Below are 24,485 nucleotides of genomic sequence, written 5' to 3' on the forward strand. Positions count from 1 at the left end.
ACACAAGGAAAATTAACTGAGACTGCACCAGGCGTCACTAACCAATAAAGGAAAATCCTGACCGCTGGGAGAAAAGCCGAAGCTCCTCAAGACTGAGAAAGGAAAAAATATCCTGGATCCTTCCAGTTAAGTGGAACATCTGAGGTTTATGACTGCTGGGAGCCGTGGCTGGGACCTGTAGGGAGGAAACAATGGCAGCCAGAAGGTCATGCTTCCCCGGACAAAGGCAAGTGCTATTTCTCTTTCTGTTCGGGGGACTGTGTTTGGCAGGTTCTGAGTTTGGACGTTATTCAGTAGCCGAGGAAACAGAAAGGGGATCATTTGTGGCGAATCTGGCAAAGGACCTAGGGCTAGGGGTGGAAGCGCTAGCTGCAAAGAGAACCAGGGTGATTTCTGATAATAACAAACAGCCTTTGCTCCTGGATTTTCACACCGGAGACTTGCTCACAAATGAGAAACTGGACCGGGAGAAGCTGTGTGGCTCCACAGAACCCTGCATACTGTATTTCCAAATTTTAATGGATAACCCCTTTCAGATTTACCGGGCTGAGCTGAGAATCGTGGATATAAATGATCACTCACCTGCATTCCAGGACAAAGAGATGATTTTAAAAATACCAGAAAGCAAAGCTGTAGGAGCAGCATTTCGCTTAGAAAGAGCCCTAGACTCAGATGGAGGACGCAATGGCATCCAAAACTACACCATCAGCCCCAACCCCTTTTTTCATATTACAGTTCATAACAACGATGAAGGGGTGATATATCCAGAGCTGGTGCTAGACAAACCTCTAGATTGGGAGGAGGAGCGGGAGTTCAGTTTAACACTCACAGCATTTGATGGCGGGTCTCCGCCCAGGTCTGGAACAGCCACTATACAGATTCTGGTCATGGACATCAATGATAATGCCCCCAAGTTTTCCCAGGAACTTTATCAAACCCAGGCACCAGAAAATAGCCCAGTAGGACTTCCTGTTGTTACGGTCTCTGCAGAAGATGTAGACTCAGGAGTCAATGCAGAAGTAACCTATTCGTTTTTTGATGCTTCCGAAGATATTCGAGCAACCTTTCAAATCAACCCTTTCTCCGGGGTAATCGTGCTCAAAGCCTTGCTTGATTATGAGTTGGTAAAGTCCTACAAGTTAAATATACAGGCAGTTGATGGTGGGGGCCTTTCTGCTAGATGTATGGTTCTAGTTCATGTTTTAGACATCAATGACAACCCCCCTGAACTGATCATATCATCGCTTGTCAATGAAGTTGTTGAGAACTCTCCTGAAACTGTGCTGGCAGTTTTTAGGATTAACGACAGAGACTCCGGAGAAAATGGAAAGACGGTTTGCTACATTCAAGAAAATCTGCCTTTCTTTCTAAGACCCTCTGTAGACAATTTTTACATCCTAACGACAGAAGGAGCTCTGGACAGAGAGAGCAGAGCTGAGTACAACATCACCATCACAGTCACCGACATGGGCACACCCAGGCTCACAACACAGCACACCATAAGGGTGCAGGTGTCTGACGTCAACGACAACGCCCCCGCCTTCACACAAACCTCCTACACCCTGTTTGTCCAGGAGAACAACAGCCCCGCCCTGCACATAGGCACCATCAGTGCCACAGACTCAGATTCAGGCTCCAATGCCCACATCACCTACTCTCTGCTGCCCACCCACGACCCTCAGCTAGCCCTCGACTCGCTCATCTCCATCAACGCAGACAATGGACAGCTCTTTGCGCTCAGGGCGCTGGACTACGAGGCCCTGCAGACCTTCGAGTTCCACGTGGTCGCCACAGACCAAGGCTCTCCTGCGCTCAGCAGCCAGGCGCTGGTGCGAGTGCTGGTGCTGGACGCCAACGACAATGCGCCCTTCGTGCTCTACCCGCTGCAGAACGCCTCTGCACCCTGCACAGAGCTGCTGCCCAGGGCGGCAGAGCCAGGCTACCTGGTCACCAAGGTGGTGGCAGTGGACCGCGACTCTGGACAGAACTCCTGGCTGTCGTTTCAGCTGCTCAAGGCCACAGAGTCCGGGCTGTTCAGCGTGTGGGCTCACAATGGCGAGGTGCGCACCTCCAGGCTGCTGAGTGAGCGCGATGCTCCCAAGCACAGGCTGCTGCTGCTGGTCAAGGACAATGGAGATCCTCCAAGGTCTGCCAGTGTCACTCTGCATGTGCTGCTGGTGGATGGCTTCTCTCAGCCCTACCTGCCTCTGCCAGAGGTGGCGCGCGATGTAGCACAGAATGAGGATGCGCTCACTCTGTACCTGGTCATTGCCTTGGCTTCTGTGTCTTCCATCTTCCTGTTGTCTGTGCTGCTGTTTGTGGGGGTGAGGCTGAGCAGGAGGGCCAGGGCGGCCTCTCTGGGTGGCTGCTCTGTGCCTGAGGGACACTTTCCTGGTCACCTGGTGGACGTCAGCGGCATGGGCACCCTGTCCCAGAGCTACCAGTATGAGGTGTGTCTGATGGGAGGCTCTTCTGATACCAGTGATTTCAAGTTCTTGAAACCTGTTTACCCTGATGTTCATGCTCATAGTTTCCAGAGCAATGGTGATGAAAAACCCACATTTTGAAGTCTCCAATTCTGAGTAATGTTTCATTCCATTTAATGTGTGATACAGCCATGTGAATATTAGTTTAGTTATGCAGTAGTTGCTACAACACAACTTCATTTTCAACTTCCAATTAGGTCACATTTACATTTTTACAATTTTTTTACATTAGTGATTTTTTTTAGTAGAGTATGTACCACTTTAAATCTGATGTTTTAATTCTTTCTTAGTGCACAATAATTTGTTGTCTTTTCTCATTACAGAAAATTGAGATTAGGGTTTTTTTTGTTGTTTTGTTTTGTGACTAATTATTAACCGCAAGCCTTTTGCATGCTAAGCAAGTGATCTACCATTGAGTTCTATCTCTAGCCAGTCCCTTCTTTTAAAGTATAGTATTTTAACTTTCTTTGACTTTGTTCTTTGACAATTTCACACATCTATGTCATGCATTTTGTTTCTTATGACCTCCGGCTCCACCTCCCTGCAACCCCTGTTACTTCCCTTACTTCCTTACAAGATCTTTCCCATGTTTATGATTTTGAGTATTCTGATAATTCTTGTGTTGGCATACTAATTACTGGGTTTCAGCATGACTTCTGCAAACATGCCATTCCTTTTGGTCTCATTCATTCCTAACCTCTGCTGTTCCCCTGGATCCCTTCCCTTTTCCTGCAAGTCCCCCATTCTGTTTTCTTGTCCCAGTGACTTCATTACCCTTTCTTTCTCACCCCCCACAAGACCAAGAGCTCTTTCTGATGTTCATTCTTGCTGACATATAAAATGGATTGTGTCGTATAATGCAAATACAATGTAATAGTCTGCATGAAAATCAACATAAATTTGAACACATTTAAATTTTGGTGTGACAACACTGATGGACTGATGGAAGGATGCTTTTCATTTTATATTGAAACTTAATTGTCAAATTTAGAAACTGAGACAAATTAAAGCTTGTAGAGAAAATAATTTTCATCTCCAGTTCCTTTCAACACAGTTGTTCTTCAAATTTGATCTACTTCCAAGTGATGTGTTTTGACTGCTTTATCTTGATAGTCAACGTTTATGTGTTACCCACTCGTTGCAAAAGGATTTACAGTTCTTATTTCCCACCTTAAGCACACACACACAAAAGCTGCACATTTCCCTTCTAGTTTCCTGGAGAAGTGTCAGAAAATATTGTCAGTTTTGTTTCTGTGGGTTTCTAGGGATCAAACCCAAGGCCTCCTAAATGAGTACCATCCCTGAAATGAAACTAATATTAATGTCTACCTACCAATGTCTCTTATCTATGTATACTTAGTAGTACAGTATTATGACATTTCTTTTTTAGAAGATATCTTCCCCAGAGCTGATAGCTGCTGTTTTAGATCAGGCTAAAGTTCTATTTTGTGCTAGAGATTTTTCTGCCCCTCTCTTTCCACACTAAGTGAGCAAGCAAAGCAATGGGTTACCATAAGCAGTACCCTCCATTCTTTCTAATGATTTTTCACATCATAGTCCTCTTGAATATTAACATTTTTCCTTCAAATATTCAAATATCAAATACAAATAAATTGTGTTTGATTCCTAGAGATCTTTTATTCATAGCTCTTCTTTGTTTAGACTGTTTACTCTATGGCTGTCATGCTTTTAATACTTTCCCCACACTGCCCACCTTTTATACAACCCAGTATCATTTCTGCATTTACTTTCTTACTTGGTTGGAACCCAATTTCATTAAAATAGATGCAGAGGTAGTTTTTAAAAAACAACTTTTGATACTTTACATAAGTGAAGCAATTTTTTGTCTTATTGATAGTTTGACTGGGTATAAAAGTATAATTTGAAATTTTCTCTCATACTTAAAAAAGCACTTTTCTTTTTCTTAATTGTATAGACTCACCTTTCACAAGGACAATTCTATTCTAAATTAGTATCCCATTTTCTGCAATATTTTTTCCATTCATTCTGAAAGCACTGGAAAACTTAACCTCAATAGTCTGAAAATGCCATAGCAGGGACTATTTCTTTGTTAACCTTTTCACAAGGATATACCCTGTCAATGTTCAGACTATCAGTTCAGAGAAAAAAATTCATTTTATTTTGCCATAATTTCTCTCCTGTATTTTCTAAAAATTTTTATTAACTATTTGACTAACTGGACTGGTTCTATTAAGATCCTAAGCATGTTTCCTTTTGTAGTTCCTATTTGCCTCTGGTTCTACTTTCTTACACTGCTCATTTAAGTATTCAATCTTTATATGTAAGCTTTCCTTTTTGGTAGAAAATTTGTAAATGCAATATGTTTTCTTATCTGTAATTTTCCATCTTAGAATATATTACAAAGATATACTAGTTCAGCATTGTTAGTGTTATATAGCCATTTTAAAAATTAAGAGTGATTCAGGGAAGTTGAAGAAATTTACCAAAATTATATAGTTTGTATGGGACATTTAAGTCCCCTATCTATTCTGTTTTCTTAACTTTTGAAGCAGGATTTCAAGTATATAGTACAGGGTAGCCTCAAATATGCAATCTTTATGACTATGCCTCTTAAGTATTGGGACTACAGGTATTATGTAGGCAGACCCACATCGGAAAGTGTAATAATTTATTTGCACTTCCACACTTTCCAGATTAGAATTCTGGACTATTTACTGTCTGAGATTGTGTCCACCATAGACCTTGTGTTCTACAGTCTGAGAGCATTGTTTGAGAAGAGACTTGAAATCTCACTATTCAAAACTCTAAAGTTCTACTTTCCTTTAGTTTAATTTCATACTTTTTCTTCAGCACTACTTACATGTCAGACTAGACAAGGTTTGCTAATCTCTCCTCATCAAGTATCCATTCTCTACCTTGAGTGACTTTTCTGTCTCTGTAGTCACTGAGAACAGAGAATTTACTACTGCAAATACAAATAATAAATTGTTCATCTCATGATTAACATTAATCTTCCAGTTTCTCTAAATCTAGAATGTGAACGGTATTCGGAGAGACAAACATGTTAATTGCCCTATCTCCAGTGATGGATTTTTAGACATTTCCTGGAACTTCATAGTAAGTTTCTTCCATCTGCTTTCTATCATCAAACACATGTGTACACTTTAATTTTATGAGTTCTCAATTTGTTACCTTCCTATCAGCTTCCTGGGTATTTTAAAGGCAGAAGGATAACTACATATTACCAGCACATCCATCTTTCAGTTTTTATCTTTTGTGCTGGTTTATTTTCTCTTTCAACCATATACAGAACTTAAATTTTTAAAAATTCAATTCCAACTGTTTCATGCACTCCTGGGTACTTTTGAAACTTTCAATAGTGGATATAATTGATGAGCTTCTAGCATCTGTTCCCAACAGTCTCCTCCTTCAGTAGCAATCTTGATCTTCAGTTAGGGATACCCTATCCCCAAGCTTCAGAGATGACACTAGTTAGGGTTAAACAAGCAAAGGGCAGATCTTCAGGCTCTGTGACTAAAAGATAACCCTACGATGCTATATTTGAGTAACTGTATGTTACTTTGCTAGCCAGAACACAGTATTAATTGGTTTCATCCGAGGTTAAATTTTCGCTCTCTTTAGGAAAGCAGACTTCTCTATTTTTTTCTCCCCAAACTGCTGTGTATTGTTGGCAGAATGTTTTAGGAACCTGAGGGGCGTCAGCGTTAGGAATGAGAGTGTACTTCACACAAAATGGCACGTTTGTATTTGTACACAACTTTCAGAATTTTTGTCACTTGCAAGAAACTGGAACACAACTATGAATTAATATAATATGTTCCTTAATGTGTACCATCTCCTGGCTAATGCAGTTTCATAACCCTAAGAGAACCTCTGAAACTTTACGTGGACACTTTTTCTTTCCCTTTCTGCCTAAGCAAGGTCTAGTGGGAGTGGATGTGTTAAACTTAACAGTGTTATATTCCTGAGATACTTAACACGTGCTTTAAAACAAATACTCACATCATCATGAACTATAGAGAACACTGATGGAAAAAAATATGCTAGTAACCACAAAAACAACAAATATTTGTCTCTGAGGGACGTTCAATGTAAGTGGAACTTAAGTAGCATTCATCAAACTGTGAAAATCTGAGAAGACACATGGTGGCGCTGCAGGACAATGTTACAGAAAAAAAAAAATCACGTTCAATGCTGCTGACACACAGCCCAAGCGAGCACGGAAAACTAGGAAGAAATAACAGGCCGTGAAAGGTGCTACCTAGAAACCTTTTATCCGTTGGATTCTGAGGATTCTGTGGACAAATCAAGGGACATATTTTACAGAACTGCATGGTGAGGCAGAAGTGATTCATTCTTTCAGAAGCCTGCCGGAAAGGAGCTATGGAGAACCGAGGGGGAAAGGATCCACAGACAAGGCAAGTCCTGCTTCTCTTTGTTTTGCTGGGAATGTCTCAAATGCACGCTGAGCCTGGGAGACTTTCGGTGGTGGAGGAGACGCTGAGCGGGGCCTTGGTAGGCAATTTGGTAAAGGATCTGGGGCTCGAGGTAGCTGAGCTGTCTTCACGGGGGGCTCAAGTGGTCTCTAAGGATAACAAACTGCCTTTGCTTTTGAACATAAATTCAGGAGATTTACTCCTAAGCGAACCATTAGACAGGGAGGGGCTGTGTGGCTCCACCGAGCCCTGCCTGATGCATTTCCAGGTGTTAATGAAAAACCCCTTACAGATTTTGCAAGTTGAGCTTCAGGTCCAGGATATAAATGACAACTCCCCCATATTCTTGGAAAAGGAAATGGTTCTAGAAATCCCAGAGAATAGCCCTGTTGGTTCGGTGTTCTTACTAGAAAGTGCGACGGATTTAGACGTAGGACCCAATGCTGTGAAAAACTACATCATAAGCCAGAGCTCTCATTTCCACATTACGTTGAGAGTTAATCCTGATGGCAGGAAATACCCAGAGTTAGTTTTGGACAAGGCACTGGACTACGAGGAGCAGCCACAGCTCAGTCTCATCCTCACTGCTTTGGATGGCGGGACTCCACCCAGGTCTGGGACTGCCTTGGTTCGGGTGGAAGTCATAGATACTAATGATAACTCCCCCGAGTTTGAGCACATGTTCTATGAAGTGAAGATTCCAGAGAATAGCATCCTTGGCTCACTGGTTATCACTGCATCAGCTTGGGATCTAGACTCGGGAATTAATGGTGAACTCTCATATGCCTTTTCTCATGCATCAGAGGATATTCAAAAGACATTTGCAATTAATAAAAACTCTGGAGAAATACGGTTAATAGGATATTTGGACTTTGAAACAACTGAATCCTACTCAATAATCATTAAGGCTACAGATCGGGGAGGACTTTCTGGGAAATCTACAGTAAGAATTCAGGTGATGGATGTGAATGACAATTCTCCTGAAATTGCTGTGTCATCATTTATCAGTCCAATCCCAGAAAACACCCCAGAGACTTTAGTTATGATTTTTAGTACCCAAGACAAGGACTCAGGAGAGAACAGCAGGATGATCTGTTCTATTCTGGAGGACCTCCCATTTGTGCTAAAATCTTCCATTGAAAATTACTACCACTTAGAAACTGAGGGAGCACTGGATAGAGAGAGCAGAGCTGAGTACATCACCATCACAGTCACCGACATGGGCACACCCAGGCTCACAACCCAGCACACCATAACAGTGCAGGTGGCTGATGTTAACGATAATGCCCCCGCCTTCACACAAACCTCCTACACCCTGTTTGTCCAAGAGAACAACAGCCCCGCCTTGCACATAGGCACCATCAGCGCCACGGACTCAGACTCAGGCTCCAATGCCCACATCACCTACTCTCTGCTGCCCACCCACGACCTGCAACTGGCCCTGGACTCGCTCATCTCTATCAATGAAGAAAATGGGCAGCTGTTCGCTCTCAGGGCGCTGGACTATGAGGCCCTGCAGTCCTTCGAGTTCCACGTGGGCGCCACAGATCAAGGCTCTCCTGCGCTCAGCAGCCAGGCGCTGGTGCAAGTGCTGGTGCTGGACGCCAACGACAATGCGCCCTTCGTGCTCTACCCACTGCAGAACGCCTCTGCACCCTACACAGAGCTGCTGCCCAGGGTGGCAGAGCCTGGATACCTGGTCACCAAGGTGGTGGCAGTGGACCGCGACTCTGGACAGAATGCCTGGCTGTCATTCCAGCTGCTCAAGGCCACGGAGCCCGGGCTGTTCAGCGTGTGGGCTCACAATGGCGAGGTGCGCACCTCCAGGCTGCTGAGTGAGCGCGATGCTCCCAAGCACAGGCTGCTGCTGCTGGTCAAGGACAATGGTGATCCTCCAAGATCTGCCAGTGTCACTCTGCATGTGCTGCTGGTGGATGGCTTCTCTCAGCCCTACCTGCCTCTGCCAGAGGTGGCGCGCGACCCTGCACAGGACGAGGATGCGCTCACTCTGTACCTGGTCATTGCCCTGGCTTCTGTGTCTTCCATCTTTCTGTTGTCTGTGCTGCTGTTTGTGGGGGTGAGGCTGTGCAGGAGGGTCAGAGCAGCCTCTCTGGGTGGCTGCTCTGTGCCTGAGGGACACTTTCCTGGCCACCTGGTGGATGTCAGTGGGGCAGGGACCCTGTCCCAAAGCTACCAGTATGAGGTGTGTCTAATGGGAGGTACTGGCACAAATGAGTTCAAATTCCTGAAGCCAATTCCCCCCAATCTACCACCCCAGTTCCCTGGAAAAGAACTCGAGGAAAGCTCTACTCTCCACAATAGTTTTGGGTTATTTAGTGATCATAACTGATGCTATATTTCATATATATTTCATTGCATGGCTATCCAAAGGCAGTGCGCATTTCTCCCAGTTTGCATGATCTTCACATCTGCTAGTATTTACAGTTTCTTTGTGCCTCCCACTTTTCAATTTATGTCAGCACTTGTAATAAGATGCTAATTTATTCTGTGGCCGGTTCTCTACCTTGTAAAGACTTTACCTCCTTAAACAACACAAAATCACCCCGATCTGTCTTCTCCAGTTGCACCTTCCCCTTCGCTGTGCTTACGATGAAATAAACAGACCACTGCAGGGGTAGTTGAAATGTCCAAGTAAATCTTTCATTGACGCTCTTTCGGTAGTTCTTCTTGTGGCTTATTATTGTCGATGCTATTTTCAAGTAAGTTTATTTTTTTAAAAAAACCACCCTAGTTGAGATATTATGTTTCAATGTTTGTTAATGTTGACTGTATTGATATGTTGGAAAATCTATATGGTGAAATAGCCATTAGGCCCATTGAAAAGGAGCCCGTAGTGGGTCTGGGAATGGCTCAGTCATAGGTCCCCAGATAGATCACAACACAGAATAAAGAAGTGGGGACAGTAATAAGCTTCTTAATAACTTTATCTTATGTGTCTTGGAAGGTGGCTGGGGAGGCACATGAATACTGGGGCTGTAGGAGAAAGCAAGCTTTTCGTTTATGTTCTCTTTGAAAAAATGAATATGCACTGAGTACTAATTCACACATAAGATTATGCCATGTGTGTTGTGCAACATTCAAACCAAACAGGAAGAAACATTTTGTGCTCAGTACTTAGTATACTGTGAGCTTGAAATTTCCTATTTTATTCCTTTGCTTAAACTTCCTGATACGGTCACAAGCCACTAAATTGGTCCTGGACTCTACTGAAGAGCAGCATCCAAAAGACTGTTGACCACTTTTAATTTGCATGTATGAAAGTGTCATATATGTGTAACACTGAGAAGTCTCGAGAGATCATAATTCAGGTTCTAATTTTTTTTTAAAAAATTAAATTCAACTGCCACAGAGGGGAGTTTTATCTTGTGTTGAGAAGGACCAGCCTATAATGGTTCTTGTCCTTAATGGTCTGACAACATGACAGAGAAAAATATAATGGTTGGAGATGAAGTTTCCTGTGAGTTTCCTAAAAAGTCTGAAGTCTGTATGTATAGGCAAAGGAAAATGCAGATGAGAAAAAGAGTCGCCATGGAGACAGAAAGATGGTAAGCCATGATAGTAAGAAGGGGAGGGACTAGGTGATGATCCTTCCAGTCCCACAGGCTGGAATCAGTGCTGGAAACTTCCTCTTGAAGATATTTAACACTGAATATTAGCTAATTAATTTTTATTAAAATTCCTTCAATATCCAAGACAACCTAGTGTTCATACTTTTTTTGTTTTGATTTGTTTTTCGAGACAGGGCTTCTCTATGTAGCTTTGTGCCTTTCTTGGAACTCGCTTTGGAGACCAGGCTGGCCTTGAACTCACAGAGATCTGCCTGCCTCTGCCTCCTGAGTGCTGGGATTAAAGGCATGCGCCACCACCACCCGGCGTGTTCATAATTTTTGAAAGCTAGAATTTCATTATTGGCCCATTAAACTATGGAATCTTTGCAGCCAGGCAAAATGTGGATACAGGCTAGTTAAATTCAATTTCCTACTTTGAGAAGTAGAAGTTGAAGCAAGTTCTCTTCTTTAAATGAAACCTCCTTTCTATAGAGAACAAAATTCACAGAATAGCAGTAAATCAAAACCAAATACTAAGATTACCTCCTCATTATATTACTCAGTGGGGACTAGATTAGTGGAGGACCAATTAAAACATTATAGCTTATCAGACAAGATACACAGATTACAGAAGCAAACAACAAAAACACCCTGTAAATGACCACTTCCCAGGCACCAAAGCAGCTATAATGAAAAGGACAAACAAGAAAATAATGAGTGTTGACAGGATGTAGAAAAAGTGGAATACTGGTGCTGTAGAAATAAAAAAAATTGGTACAGTGCTTTGGAAAGTAGCTTGTCTGTTCTTCAAAATATTAAATATATATATATAAATCTTCTGTTACTCAGGATTTCAATTCCTATATACCGATCTAAAAGAAATGGTATACATTTACACAAAACCATTTATGAACAAATGTCCATATCAGTGTTGTACCTAACACTAAAAAAATTAAACAACCCAAATATCCATCAACTGATAAATAGATAAACCAAATATGGTATTTCCATGTAATGAAATTGTTCTTAATTTTTTTTTTTGAGACAGGGTTTCTCTGTGTTGTTTTGGTGCCTGTTCTGGATCTCGCTCTGTAGACCAGGCCGGCCTCGAACTCACAGAGATCCGCCTGGCTCTGCCTCCTGAGTGCTGGGATTAAAGGCATGCACCACCACTGCCCAGCAATTCTTAGTGAGCAATAAAATGAGTGTAATACAATATGCAGTTTTAGTTATGGTTATTACTGCTGTAATGAAACACCATGACCAAAGCGGCATAGGGAAGAAAGTGTTTATTAGGCTTATGCTTCCTCATCAATGTTTATCATTGAAGGGAGTGAGGGCAGGAGCTCAAACAGGGTAGGAACCTGGAGGCAGGAGCTGGCATAGAGGCCATGGGGTAGTGCTGCTTACTGGCTTGCTCTCCAAGGCTTGTTCAGCCTGCTTTCATATAGAACCCAGGATCACCACCTCAGAAGTGGCCCTACCCACAATGGGCTGGGCTCTCCCATTTCAATCACTAATTAAGAAAATTCTCTACAGGCTTGCCTACAGCCCCATCTTACAGAGGCATTTTCTCAATTAAAGCTCCCTCCTCTCCGGTGATTCCAGCCTGTGTCAAGTTGACATAAACTCACCAGCACATACACCATGGGAAATCTCAAAAATACGGTGTTAATTTTGATGTTCTTTGGCAGTGTACTGGTTAGGGTTTGGTGCTCTCACAAAAATATTATGCTGAATGAAAAAAATGTCATTTTAAAAATCACATATTCTATAATTCTGTTTATATAAAATAATCAAAACATATGGAGGCAGAAAATGTCTTGGTGGTTGTATAAAGTTGGGAAAATGTATAGGAGTGCGGACTAGTTGGTTACAATTTATATGGGGGACAATGAAAACATTTTAAGTTAGAAATAATGGTAGGAGTTGCACAATTCTGAAAATATAGGAGTAACCATTAAACTCTATACTTCAAATGGCAGGATATTATGGTGTCTCTATTTCAACAAAGATGTCCAACGTAATGGACAATGTCTCCAAAAGCCTATGATTCCAAGTAAGCTGGGCCTTCCCTTATCAATGATGATGAAAGTATAAAGAGAAATTCAAACCGCCAAGGTAGAAGAACCCTACAGACAAAACAGAAGGTTCAGGTACTTGTCTTGCTTCAAGCTTTCCAGATATATGAGCATCAAGATTTCTCTATTTCTGGAAGAAATTGTGTTTCCACACTCTAGTGGAGAGTAACCAAGCCTTCACGAGCTCCCATGCTCACATACAAGGAACCAACCAATCTTCCAAAATGCTTTGCTGAAAGCAAGGCTTCCTGTAAGTCTTCAAATATGTTTGTGACAGCTAAATTTAAACACAGTGCATTCAAATCAAGGTGTAGTGGTCAATTTTATAATAAACAATTACTGTAAATTATAAGTAATTAAGGAAATGCTCTCATCGTATGAACCAGAGGAGGTGGTGGTCAAGGTCATGACGGGGGAACCAGCTGACCTGAGCTTGTGGAAGCTCACTGGTTCTGGACCAATAGCTAGGGAGCCTGCGTGGGACCAACCTAAGCCCTCTGCATGTGTGTGACAGTTGTGTAGCTTGCTGTTTGTGGGGTTCCCAGCAGTGGGATCAGGACCTGTCCCTGACACTTGCTGGCTTTTGGGAACGTATTCCCCATGCTGGGTTGCCTCACCCAGCCTTGATGCAGGGAGAGGAGTTTGATCCTGCCTCAACTTGGTGTGCCAGGCTTTGTTGACACCCATGAGAGGCTGGCCCCTTTCTGAAAGGAGCCAGAGAAGTTGATGGGAAGTAGATGGGAGGTGGGGGCGGGTATAGGAGGAGAGGAAGGAGGGGAAACTGCTGTGGATATTGTTCTATATAAATAAAACACTGATGGCCGATGACCAGGCAGGAGGTAGGTGGGACAAGGAGAGAGGAGAATTCTGGGAAGCGGAAGGCTGAAGGAGAGACTGCAGCCACCGGGAGGAGAAGAGCATGTAGAGACTCTGGTAAGCCACCAGCCACGTGGCAAGGTATAGATTTATAGAAATGGGTTAATTTAAGATAAAAGAACAGTTAGCAAGAAGCCTGCCAGGGCCATACAGTTTATAAGTGATATAAGCGTCTGAGTGATTATTTTATAAGTGGATTGTGGGACTGCGGGGCTTGGGGAACCTGGAGAGAAGCCCTCCAGCTACAAATGGCGCCCAACGGCTCGAGTTTCCACCTTAAACCTGAGAATATTTAATAACCAATTCTAAACAGAGGCAAAACCAGGTTCCTGCTTCTTGTCTCATATGAGCAGCTAGACGCCGCAAAACGCAGGTTTGAACACTGGCGGGTTCCTGGCGGGTGCGTTTGACCGGCAGTATGGCGGGAATGAGGGGTCTGCCAGAGGCACATTATGCTGTGTAGTAGATTTAGTCTTTACTAGTATTTTTTTAAAAAAAGGTTTCTGGGCTACATGCTGCTTTGATAAAAGCTTAGACCCACTATTTCTGAGACTTGATGACTCCCAGAGCTGGCGGAAAACGTACCACTGCCATGTTGGGAAGCTGAAGTGGGTGGAGCAGCAGCCACAGCGCTGTTTCAGGCTTAGAAGGATGCAGTTTAAAGCAATAGGCTCACAAAAAGACTGATTCAGATAACATCGTTTACAATGTGTGTAAAATATACGTAGGCTTGAAAGAGACAAAAAATTAATGTAAAAAGACACGTAAAGATGAATATTACACAGACAATCTGGATTGTGTTGTCTTTGGGATTTTTAACTGCAAAAAAACATTTGATCAAAAAAGATGTTGAATTAAACCAATATGTATATTTTAAAGGTAACTTGACTTCAAAATTTGGATTTAAGGATATGTTGCTTTGGAAAAGAGGTTCTGCTTTTGTTTCCACAGAAAGCCAGAGGCTATGGATTTGTTCCAGATTAAGATACATCAGGTTTCACCAGCCAAGACCCCTGAAAGGTCTCCGATGACACCATGGCCCAGATGATCCAACATCCAGAGCGGTTTCAAGGCAACTGGTTCACACAATACAGCCTCACGGACTACCCCATAGGTCTAAAATTTTCTTTGCGTCCCCATAAGATACAGCGCCCCCCTCCAGCAGGAAGTAGTAAGACATGCTACGCCCAAATTCCCAAATATACCAAGCTGGCTTTAGAGGTGGAATTGGCTCACTCCCCTCTAAACCCAGACATATTGCTTTAAAAAAAAAATGGTTAAGAGATTCTTGTGTCCCAAATCAGAAGAGCCCTCTGGTGTGGGACAGAGAGAAACCAATATTTTTATTTAAAACAGGTTGATTATAAATGTGATCTCTTTCTAAAAAAGAAAAGAGGATATAATATAGATATATAGGAGGATATGGAGATGATAAGATAAAAGGGTAGATTAATGAACCTACTTTTAAAGAACAACTTGTTTAAAATGTTTTACATTGGTATAGATTTTAGTTTATGTTTAAAATGTTTTACATTGGTAAAAATTTTAGTTTATTGATACAAACTTAAAGTTAATTTTGTTATACTGTATATATATATTTCTATTCTTGTTTGAGGTATTATGTTTAACTCATTTAAAATTGTAATGGATCATTAAAAATAGATTAATAATCAGTCATCTATGATAATCATATTTGTAGCCATGTTAGTTAAGTCTTCTAGGTATACATAGATATATTTCAGATAGATAGGTAATCTTCAAACACTTCATAGACCTAGAGAATATGGCATTTAAATAACTTAAAATTCTGTTGATGTGAGACACAATTGCTCCTGGCTGCACCAATTGATCCCGAGAGAATGTTGGGCTTCTAAGACATTTCCATTTGGAAGTTTGTCTTTTTGGCACAAAATGGCCTACTGGGCAAAGAACTGCCCTTGCCTTGATGGCTGACAGTACAAATACAATGCTGTCCTTTCTGGACAAGCGGGACACAAGGAAAGCGACCACTGTACTCTGCCAAGACAGGGTAAGATGGTCTCTCAGAATTCCTGCTTCTGAAAATGGTCTGTCAGATACTCTAGGCCTGTAGCCAATTTGAATGCACCAACAATGCTGAGAAACATCAGGTGACTGTCCAGGCTGCCAGCTGTCTTGGTCTACTCTTGCAAGATTCCCGAAGTTGCTTGCATCCGTCTACCATTTCTCAGGTACCATTATGTTCCTTCTCAGGTCTTTGATGTGGTTGAAAACTAGATAGTTATAATTTCCTCAGTTATGATAAAAGATAAGTTAGATATAAAACCTTAAACTCACAAATATAAGATAGATAGGACATCTTCTTTAATATTGTAACTATAATTCTTGCTCGGTAATTGTTTTGTTATATGTAATTTTACCATGTTAAAGTTAAAACCTTCCTTTTTAAAAAAAAGAAAAAAGGGGAAGTGCTGTGGATATTGTTCTATATAAATAAAACACTGATGGCCAATGACCAGGCAGGAGGTAGATGGGACAAGGAGAGAGGAGAATTCTGGGAAGCGGAAGGCTGAAGGAGAGACTGCAGCCACCGGGAGGAGAAGAGCATGTAGAGACTCTGGTAAGCCACCAGCCACGTGGCAAGGTATAGATTTATAGAAATGGGTTAATTTAAGATAAAAGAACAGTTAGCAAGAAGCCTGCCAGGGCCATACAGTTTATAAGTGATATAAGCGTCTGAGTGATTATTTTATAAGTGGATTGTGGGACTGCGGGGCTTGGGGAACCTGGAGAGAAGCCCTCCAGCTACAGGAAACTGTGGTCCATATGTAAAACAAATAAAAATAAATAAATTTAATTAATAAAAAAGGGGAAGACACAATAATAAAAGGAAGAAAGAAAGAAAAAGCTCTCATAGGCAATGGAGGAATGTTGATTAGAAATACATGTTAAAAAAAAAAGATACAACCTCCAAGAATGGATTTTCTTGAAACCTCTTAATTGTAAAAGCCAACTAGAAGTTTAACTTGTGATTGCCTACAAGTACTGGAAGTAAAGGACTTGTGTTATTAGGACATTTTAACTTATAAATGGACTGTTATCATCTCCTTTCTAACCCATAATCGGCTTCCATCCCTGGTCCAGTGCACTGTTTAATCTAAACACATGGCTGTTCAGACCACAACTCTTCATCTATAGTCTGGTTTTCACCAGTCAGCTCTTACGCTGCGCTTCTCCACCAAGGACTGCCCTTCCTGTGATGTAGGTACTAGGTGTCTCCCTCTGGGAATACTAACTTCTGTGCTTTAAATCTTCTCATGCTGCTACTCCTATCATACCTTTGACCTTGTCATAGCCTCCTCTACTTGACACAGCTACAATGTATCAACCAACTCCTGTTCCTGCTCTAAATTTCCTTTTTATCCAACCAATCCCTGCTTTCCTGCTCACACTCACACTCATGCCCTGATCCCCAATTACCTTGTTCAATTTCCTTCACTAAAACAACTTGACAAAACTCCACTTAATATGGATGCAATTATTTTCTTTCTCCTCTTATACCTGGATTGCAGCACCCTAAGACAAAACAGATGAAGTTATTAACACCACTGCCACTATGAATTTTTTGTATAAAAACTATATTGAGGGGTATGGAGAGACTGTTCGGTGGTTAAGTAACTGTTCATGCTAAGAACCTGAGTTCATTCTCAGAATGCACATCCAACAGATCACAGTCTCCTGTAACTCCATCTGCAAGGGATCCTACACCCTCTTCTGGCCTCCTCAGGTACCTGCACTCCTGTACACATACACACAGATACATACACACATATATACATATATACAGTTAAAAAATAAATAACTTAATGTGTATTTAGATTTAAGGCCAAAAAATTCCCCTATAATTTTCCTAATAACCTTTCCCTTCCAGTGTCTACAACTACTAAAAGCTTGATTATCTTGCTTTAATTCTCTCACTCAATTACTCAGCAGGTGGACTTGCCTCATGAACCTTAATAACAAAATAGAACCCATCAAATGTTAATTATTTTAGTTTCCTGTACCAAGTCTACACCTTGGCAGCATAAGCCATACTTTTCTCATTCTGGGATGCCTCATACCAAGTTCAATCCCTTTCTGTATTCTGGATCCAGTATTTAACTGACCTCTGGGGCCTCTACATTGATTATCCTTTCTGTATTTTAATTTTCTCCCTTTCTAGTAAACATTAAACACCACCATTAAAAATATGTTCAAGTTTCTCCAGTCTTTTAAAAGCTGGGTCTATAGTTCCATCAGCTATTAGAACCTCTTTTCCATTTATATATTTCTTGACCTCATTTCCTACCTTCATTTGCTCCCACGTCCCTCAAACTTCTTAACCAAGGACAGTTTCATTTTCCTTGCAACCATTCTTCTGAAAATGGCATTTTAAGGTCATAAAAGATGTCTGTCTACATTAAATAATGTATATTAAATATAATGTAAATTAAATAATGCTATATTACCAAATCAAAGAAATGCAACTACACAATGCTTTGCAAAAGGTCTTACTCTTTCGTGTGACAGTATCAATGCAAATGGCTATGCAAATAGAGCAGCTTTGCCCCAATGGTTCTTGTAGAATCAGATTTCACTCCAAATGACTGCTCCCACATTCCCTATGGCAAACTAATAGTCTGTATGGCTGTGACTTCTCACTATCATACCTATATTTCAGATGGCTTGGGGAAAAGTTGACCATTTAGAGTGCTTCTTTCCCAGACAAGAAAGCAGTAAACAAAAACTCTGCTCTCAATACATCTGTGAAATTGTCAAGGCCAAACCAAACTACAAAGGAGGCTCAGAGAGTCAGGTCAGCTCAGTTGCCATGTGTCTTGGTTACTTTTCTATTGCTGTGATAAAACATACAACCAAGGCAATGTTTTTTAAAGGTGCTTAACTTGGGGCTTATGTTTTCAGAGTGTTAAGAGTCCATGATGGTGGAGCAAATGTCTGCTGGCAGGAACAGCTGAGAGCTCACGTCTTGATCTCAAAATTGGAGGCAGGCAAAGAGAAAACTGTAGGAATGGCATGAGTCTTTTGAAACATCAAAGCCTGCCCCAAGAGACACTTCTTCTGCAACAATCCACGCCTCTTAATCCTTCCCAAATAGTCCCACCAACTAGGGACTGAATACTCAAACATAAGATTCCATGGCAGGCATTCTCTATCAAACCACGGCACCATGTGTTTGGATACACATAGAAGAGTGGTACATATTCTAGCAGACATTTTTCAGGGTCATCCACAAATACTGTCTTAAATACAACAGACAACTGTAATACTTGCTTTTGTCTTGACTTTAGAGTGTTTTCTGCTCTTTCTCTTTCTCATTTCCTTGAAATTCTGTTTGCCTTTCAAAGAATGATTTTGAACTCTAAGTCTTCTTTGTTTAAAGAAAGATACTTATTTTCATTTTTTCTGTAAGTGGCCATTGGTTCTAGGGTCCTGTGTATGACAAAATTCACAAATGATAATTGTTTTCCAATAAGGGTAGCACTTGTCCATGACCTACATAACCCCACTCATATGCTTTAAATTATCCCTGGATTACTTACAATACCCAATACCTGGTAATACAAGGGAAAATCTTACATACAAATGAAATTTTGAGGATATGTTGTGATTTATTTAATTTTATTTTTATACTTTTATTGCTTTGGAGTTAGGGATTGAATCAGGACCCTAATGGGCACACCATACACTCACACCACTACTGAGCTACCTCCCTATATTTTAATTATTTTCTCTTAACACTTAGTTAGTTCTTTCTGATTTCTTTAAAATGCCAACTCATTAGTTACTATGATGACACCAAGAGGTAAAGCTATCAGCACCAGCATCCTACTTTTAATAGGAAGGAAAACAAAGGTACATAATTTGCCCAGGACTATAGGTAGTGAATGACAGTACCAGGATTCTAATCTTGACATCCTGGTTCCAAAACCTATGTTCCTAAATTTTATCTATCTCTTAAGTCATAGTTACTTGTATTTTCTGTATATTTCCATTATTCTTTATTTATACATTGTTATATATCTTAATTTCTAGCTTATCAATTTTTCTAGCCTGCAAGTTCCATAAAAAGATCATCTTATTTGCATCATATCTTTACTTATGTGTATATATATATGTGTGTATGCATATGTGCATGTATGGATTTTCAGATAATGAATCCCTACACAGCCTTCACTTGCATGGAGCTCACCATATAGACTGGGCTGACCTCAAACTCTTACAGATCCCCCTGCCTCTGCCTCTCAAATGCTAGAGTTAAAGGCATGCAGCACCACACCCTACTATTTTTTTTAAATGTAAAATCAAGGAGTCTAATACTCCCATGGCTTAAACTAAGTAATTTTTCCAGATTCCTCTCTCTCTCTCTCTCTCTCTCTCTCTCTCTCTCTCTCTCTCTCTGTGTGTGTGTGTGTGTGTGTGTGTGTGTGTGTGTGTGTGTGTAAAATGTAATGGTGTTATCAATTATATTATGGACTCACACCAACAAATATTTACCAGAGAAGAAGTAAATAATTGTAACTACTAAAGAATTGTCTTGAAATAAATATTACTTATTTATTTTGGAGCACTTTAGTGGATCTTTTGAGTTGGACATTCAAAGCACTAGTGAGTTCATGGGGGATATGAACTTCATTTCAATTCTAATCCAAACAAGCCAACAAGAGACATTTTGTAGAAAAGTGGAAGAGCCCAAACAGATTGGGTTATAAGTTATAACCAAAAATTATTTCTAAATAAGTCAATTATGATAAGGATATTGTAATTATGTTTTAATTAGAAAAATAATGAACATTTAAAGATAACATAGTCTGTGTGAAATTTGCTTTTGAATAATCTAGATAGATGTATTCACAAATTTTTAGGAGAAAACTATTAAATGAAAAACTTCACAGAGACACATGGTGGCGCTATAGGATAAGATGAAACAGTGCATGGCCAGCTCTGTGGGCTCCGCTAACCAGAGAACAGCCAATACATAGAGAAGGGAGGTATCATAGGGACTTCACCGACAGAGCTGCCAAGGGATTTTCAACAGAAAGAACCGGACTTTCATCTCTCAAAATTGGGACCAAATTTAAATTTTGCGACAAAAGAGGTCACCCAAAGGAACTATGGGAACCAGAAGGACACTCATTCTGCAGAAAAGGCAAGTCTTGGTTTTCTTTGTTTTGCTGGGATTGTCTCAGGCGAGTACTGAATCTTTGCAGTATTCTGTAGCAGAGGAAACAGAAATTGGCTCTTTTGTGGCTAATCTGGCAAGGGATCTGGGGCTGGAGGTTGTGGAGTTGTCTTCCAGGGAGGCCCGGGTAGTGTCAGATGATAATAAAAAGCATTTACACCTTAATTTGATGACGGGAGATCTGCTCCTGAGTGAGAGACTGGACCGGGAAGAGCTGTGTGGCTCCACCCAGCCCTGTGTGCTGCCTTTTCAGGTGGTTCTGGAAAACCCTTTACAGTTTTATCAAGCTGAGCTGCATGTCATAGATATAAATGATCACTCCCCTACATTCCTGGACAGAGAAATAACTATTAAAATACCAGAAAGCACAACTATCGGATCCATGTTCTTAATTGAGAATGTGCAAGATGTGGATGTAGGAAGTAACAGTCTCCAGGACTACAGCATTAGCCCCAATTCTCACTTCTATGTTAAAGTTCATGACAGTGGTGATGGAAAGATATATCCGGAGCTGGTTCTAGACAGAGCTCTAGATCATGAGGAGGAGTCTGAACTTAGATTGACACTTACAGCACTGGATGGTGGGTCTCCTCCCAGGTCTGGGACAACATCCATTCTCATAAAGGTCTTGGACATCAATGATAATGCTCCTGAGTTTGCTCAGAGTTTCTATGAGGTGCAGGTCCCAGAGGACATGCCCATTGGTTCCAGTATTATTGCTATCTCTGCTAAGGATTTAGATACAGGAAATTCTGGGAAAATATCGTATTCATTTTTGCATGCATCAGAAGGTATCAGAAAAACCTTTGACATCAACCCAACATCTGGGGAAGTCAACCTGAGATCATTACTGGATTTTGAAGTAATACAATCCTATTCTCTAAATATCCAAGCAACAGATGGTGGCGGTCTTTCAGCAAAATGCACTCTTCTAGTTAAAGTATTGGATATAAACGACAATGCACCAGAAGTGACCATATCATCAATTACAAAGACAATTCCAGAGAATGCTTCAGAGACCCTGGTCGCTCTTTTCAGTGTCCGAGATCAAGACTCTGGGGACAACGGAAAGATCCTTTGCTCTATTCAGGACGACCTTCCGTTTATCCTAAAACCCACCTTCAAGAACTTTTTCACTCTACTTTCTGAAAAAGCACTTGACAGAGAGAGCAGAGCTGAGTACAACATCACCATCACAGTCACCGACATGGGCACACCCAGGCTCACAACACAGCACACCATAAGGGTGCAGGTGTCTGACATCAACGACAACGCCCCCGCCTTCACACAAACCTCCTACACCCTGTTTGTCCAGGAGAACAACAGCCCCGCCCTGCACATAGGCACCATCAGTGCCACAGACTCAGACTCAGGCTCCAATGCCCACATCACCTACTCGCTCCTGCCCACCCACGACCCACAGCTGGCCCTGGCCTCGCTCTTCTCTGTCAACGCCGACAATGGGCAGCTGTTCGCGCTCAGGGCGCTGGACTACGAGGCCCAGCAGGCCTTTGAGTTCCACGTGGGCGCCACAGACCAAGGCTCTCCTGCGCTCAGCAGCCAGGCGCTGGTGCGAGTGCTGGTGCTGGACGCCAACGACAATGCGCCCTTCGTGCTCTACCCGCTGCAGAACGCCTCTGCACCCTGCACAGAGCTGCTGCCCAGGGTGGCAGAGCCTGGATACCTGGTCACCAAGGTGGTGGCAGTGGACCGAGACTCTGGACAGAATGCCTGGCTGTCATTCCAGCTGCTCAAGGCCACGGAGCCCGGGCTATTCAGCGTGTGGGCTCACAATGGCGAGGTGCGCACCTCCAGGCTGCTGAGTGAGCGCGATGCTCCCAAGCACAGGCTGCTGCTGCTGGTCAAGGACAATGGAGATCCTCCAAGGTCTGCCAGTGTCACTCTGCATGTGCTGCTGGTGGATGGCTTCTCTCAGCCCTACCTGCCTCTGCCAGAGGTGGCGCGCGACCCCGCCCAGGATGAGGATGTGCTCACTCTGTACCTGGTCATTGCCTTGGCTTCTGTGTCTTCTCTCTTCCTGTTGTCTGTGCTGCTGTTCGTGGGGGTGAGGCTGTGCAAGAGGACCAGAGCGACCTCTCTGGGTGGCTGCTCTGTGCCTGAGGGACACTTTCCTGGTCACCTGGTGGATATCAGTGGGGCGGGGACCCTGTCCCAGAGCTACCAGTATGAGGTGTGTCTGACAGGAGGTACTGGGACAAATGAGTTCAAATTCCTGAAGCCGGTCATGCCCAGTCTTCAACTTCAGGATGCTGGTTCTAATATGCAGGAAAAGGAGAACTTTCGCAATAGTCTTGGATTTAATATTCAATAAAAAAAAATCTCCTATAAACTCTTAATATTTTCCTCTTACTGACAAATTGCAGATGCTTTTTTTTTTCTTGATGTGCAATGGATTTTAGGTTTTACTGGTGTTGCATGCATTTTCATTTTACATGTTTTTCTCACAGTTGCTATGGGGCTCTAGTGATGTGACGAAACAATCTGCACCATTTGTTTCATTTATTTTGAAGTTTTATGTTAACGGTTCTGCTGTTTGTTATGCAAGACACAGAAATGGAAATACTAACTAAAGTATTTAGAGTAAATGCGTTGAGCTGGTGGTTACTGTACCTGGTAGAGTCCACAAGCAGGCAGCTCTGGGTGGATGATCTCCAACAAAAGAAAGGGAGGAAGGAAGGGGAGGAGGGAACTAAAAGGGGCAAATGTCGCCGTATACGGGAGTTGCTCCAATACACTATTAAAACCCAGCAAGCAGAGATTTTAAATGTCACTGCATCTGGGTAGAAATTATATTGTATCATTTGTAGTAGTCTCTGTTAGATTATTTCATCATAAAAGATTTTTTAAAATGATGCCCCTCCATGTCCAGTCCCAGAGGCCTTTGTGTCCTTATGTTTTCAAGAACTGATTTCTGTTCGTGTGACCTGCATTAAATACTGACTGCTTAAGTAGTTTTTCCTTATCTATTTTCTAATGATGCTTTCTAATTCTCAAAATATTCTAGGTCTTGATACTGCTGTTTTCTTGTTTTTAAATAGACAATGTTTGCTTGGTTAAAATTTGTGGTACTCTATATCTGCTTAAAGCAGGTAATAAGATCATAATCTTGTTCTAATTAAAATAGTCTTTTACCAGAAAAGAACAGGATAAAAAACTTGCTAGGAATTAAAATAAAGATCTTTAAATGACTTATTCTTTATTTTATGTGAATTTGTGTTTTGCCTGCATGTATGTCTCTGTGAGAGTGTCGGATCCCCTGGAACTGGAATTACAGGTTGCAAGCTGCCAAGTGGGTTCTGGGAATTGAATCTGGGTCCTCTGTAAGAGCAGCCAGTGATCTTAAGTGCTGAGCCACCTCTCCAGGCCCTGAAATAAATATTTTAAACTGTTTAAAAGATTTAGATTTACTTTTCCTAACCATTAATAAAAGTAAATATAAGCTAAGCGTGGATGCACAAATCTGTAATCTCAGCACTCAGGCAACTGGGGACAGAGAATAATCAACTCAAGATTGGTTTGGACTGCATAGTAGGAGTTTTCCTTGAAAAGAAATAAAAAAGGAAACAGAACCTGATATGCTGGCATATTCCTATAACCGAGGCATGTGAGAGACTGGAGTGGGAGCCAGGCTGAGCTCTGTCAGACACAGCCCCAAAATTAAAAAGAAACAGAATTAGGATCGGAAACCTCACACTTGAGACACTGAGGCAGGAGGCTGTCATAATTTGACAGGACTTATGACATGCTATGGACACGATACGGAAGGACAACCGTGCTTATGCAATGCATTCAAG

General features: G+C 41.7%; 1 protein-coding gene across 3 annotated transcripts; it reads left to right on the plus strand.

Moving 5' to 3' along the window:
- LOC114687138 (protocadherin beta-18-like) lies at window positions 1-23,838 on the plus strand. Of its 3 annotated transcripts, none has more exons than XM_028861837.2 (2): window positions 1-2,216; window positions 22,628-23,838. In XM_028861837.2, the coding sequence occupies exons 1-2, from the start codon at window positions 192-194 to the stop codon at window positions 23,000-23,002; spliced, it is 2,400 nt and encodes a 799-aa protein (XP_028717670.1). In that variant the 5' UTR covers window positions 1-191; the 3' UTR covers window positions 23,003-23,838. The 3 variants fall into 3 exon arrangements, with proteins under 3 accessions (XP_028717670.1, XP_028717669.1, XP_037053003.1); XM_028861836.2 differs by lacking the exon at window positions 22,628-23,838 and adding an exon at window positions 8,895-9,657; XM_037197108.1 differs by lacking the exon at window positions 22,628-23,838 and adding an exon at window positions 8,436-9,657 and having other exon boundaries at window positions 1-1,757.
- The last annotated feature ends 647 nt before the right edge of the window (window positions 23,839-24,485 follow it).

The sequence above is a fragment of the Peromyscus leucopus genome, chromosome 19, assembly GCF_004664715.2.
Source record: "Peromyscus leucopus breed LL Stock chromosome 19, UCI_PerLeu_2.1, whole genome shotgun sequence".
In the NCBI taxonomy this organism is placed as follows: Eukaryota; Metazoa; Chordata; class Mammalia; order Rodentia; family Cricetidae; genus Peromyscus; species Peromyscus leucopus.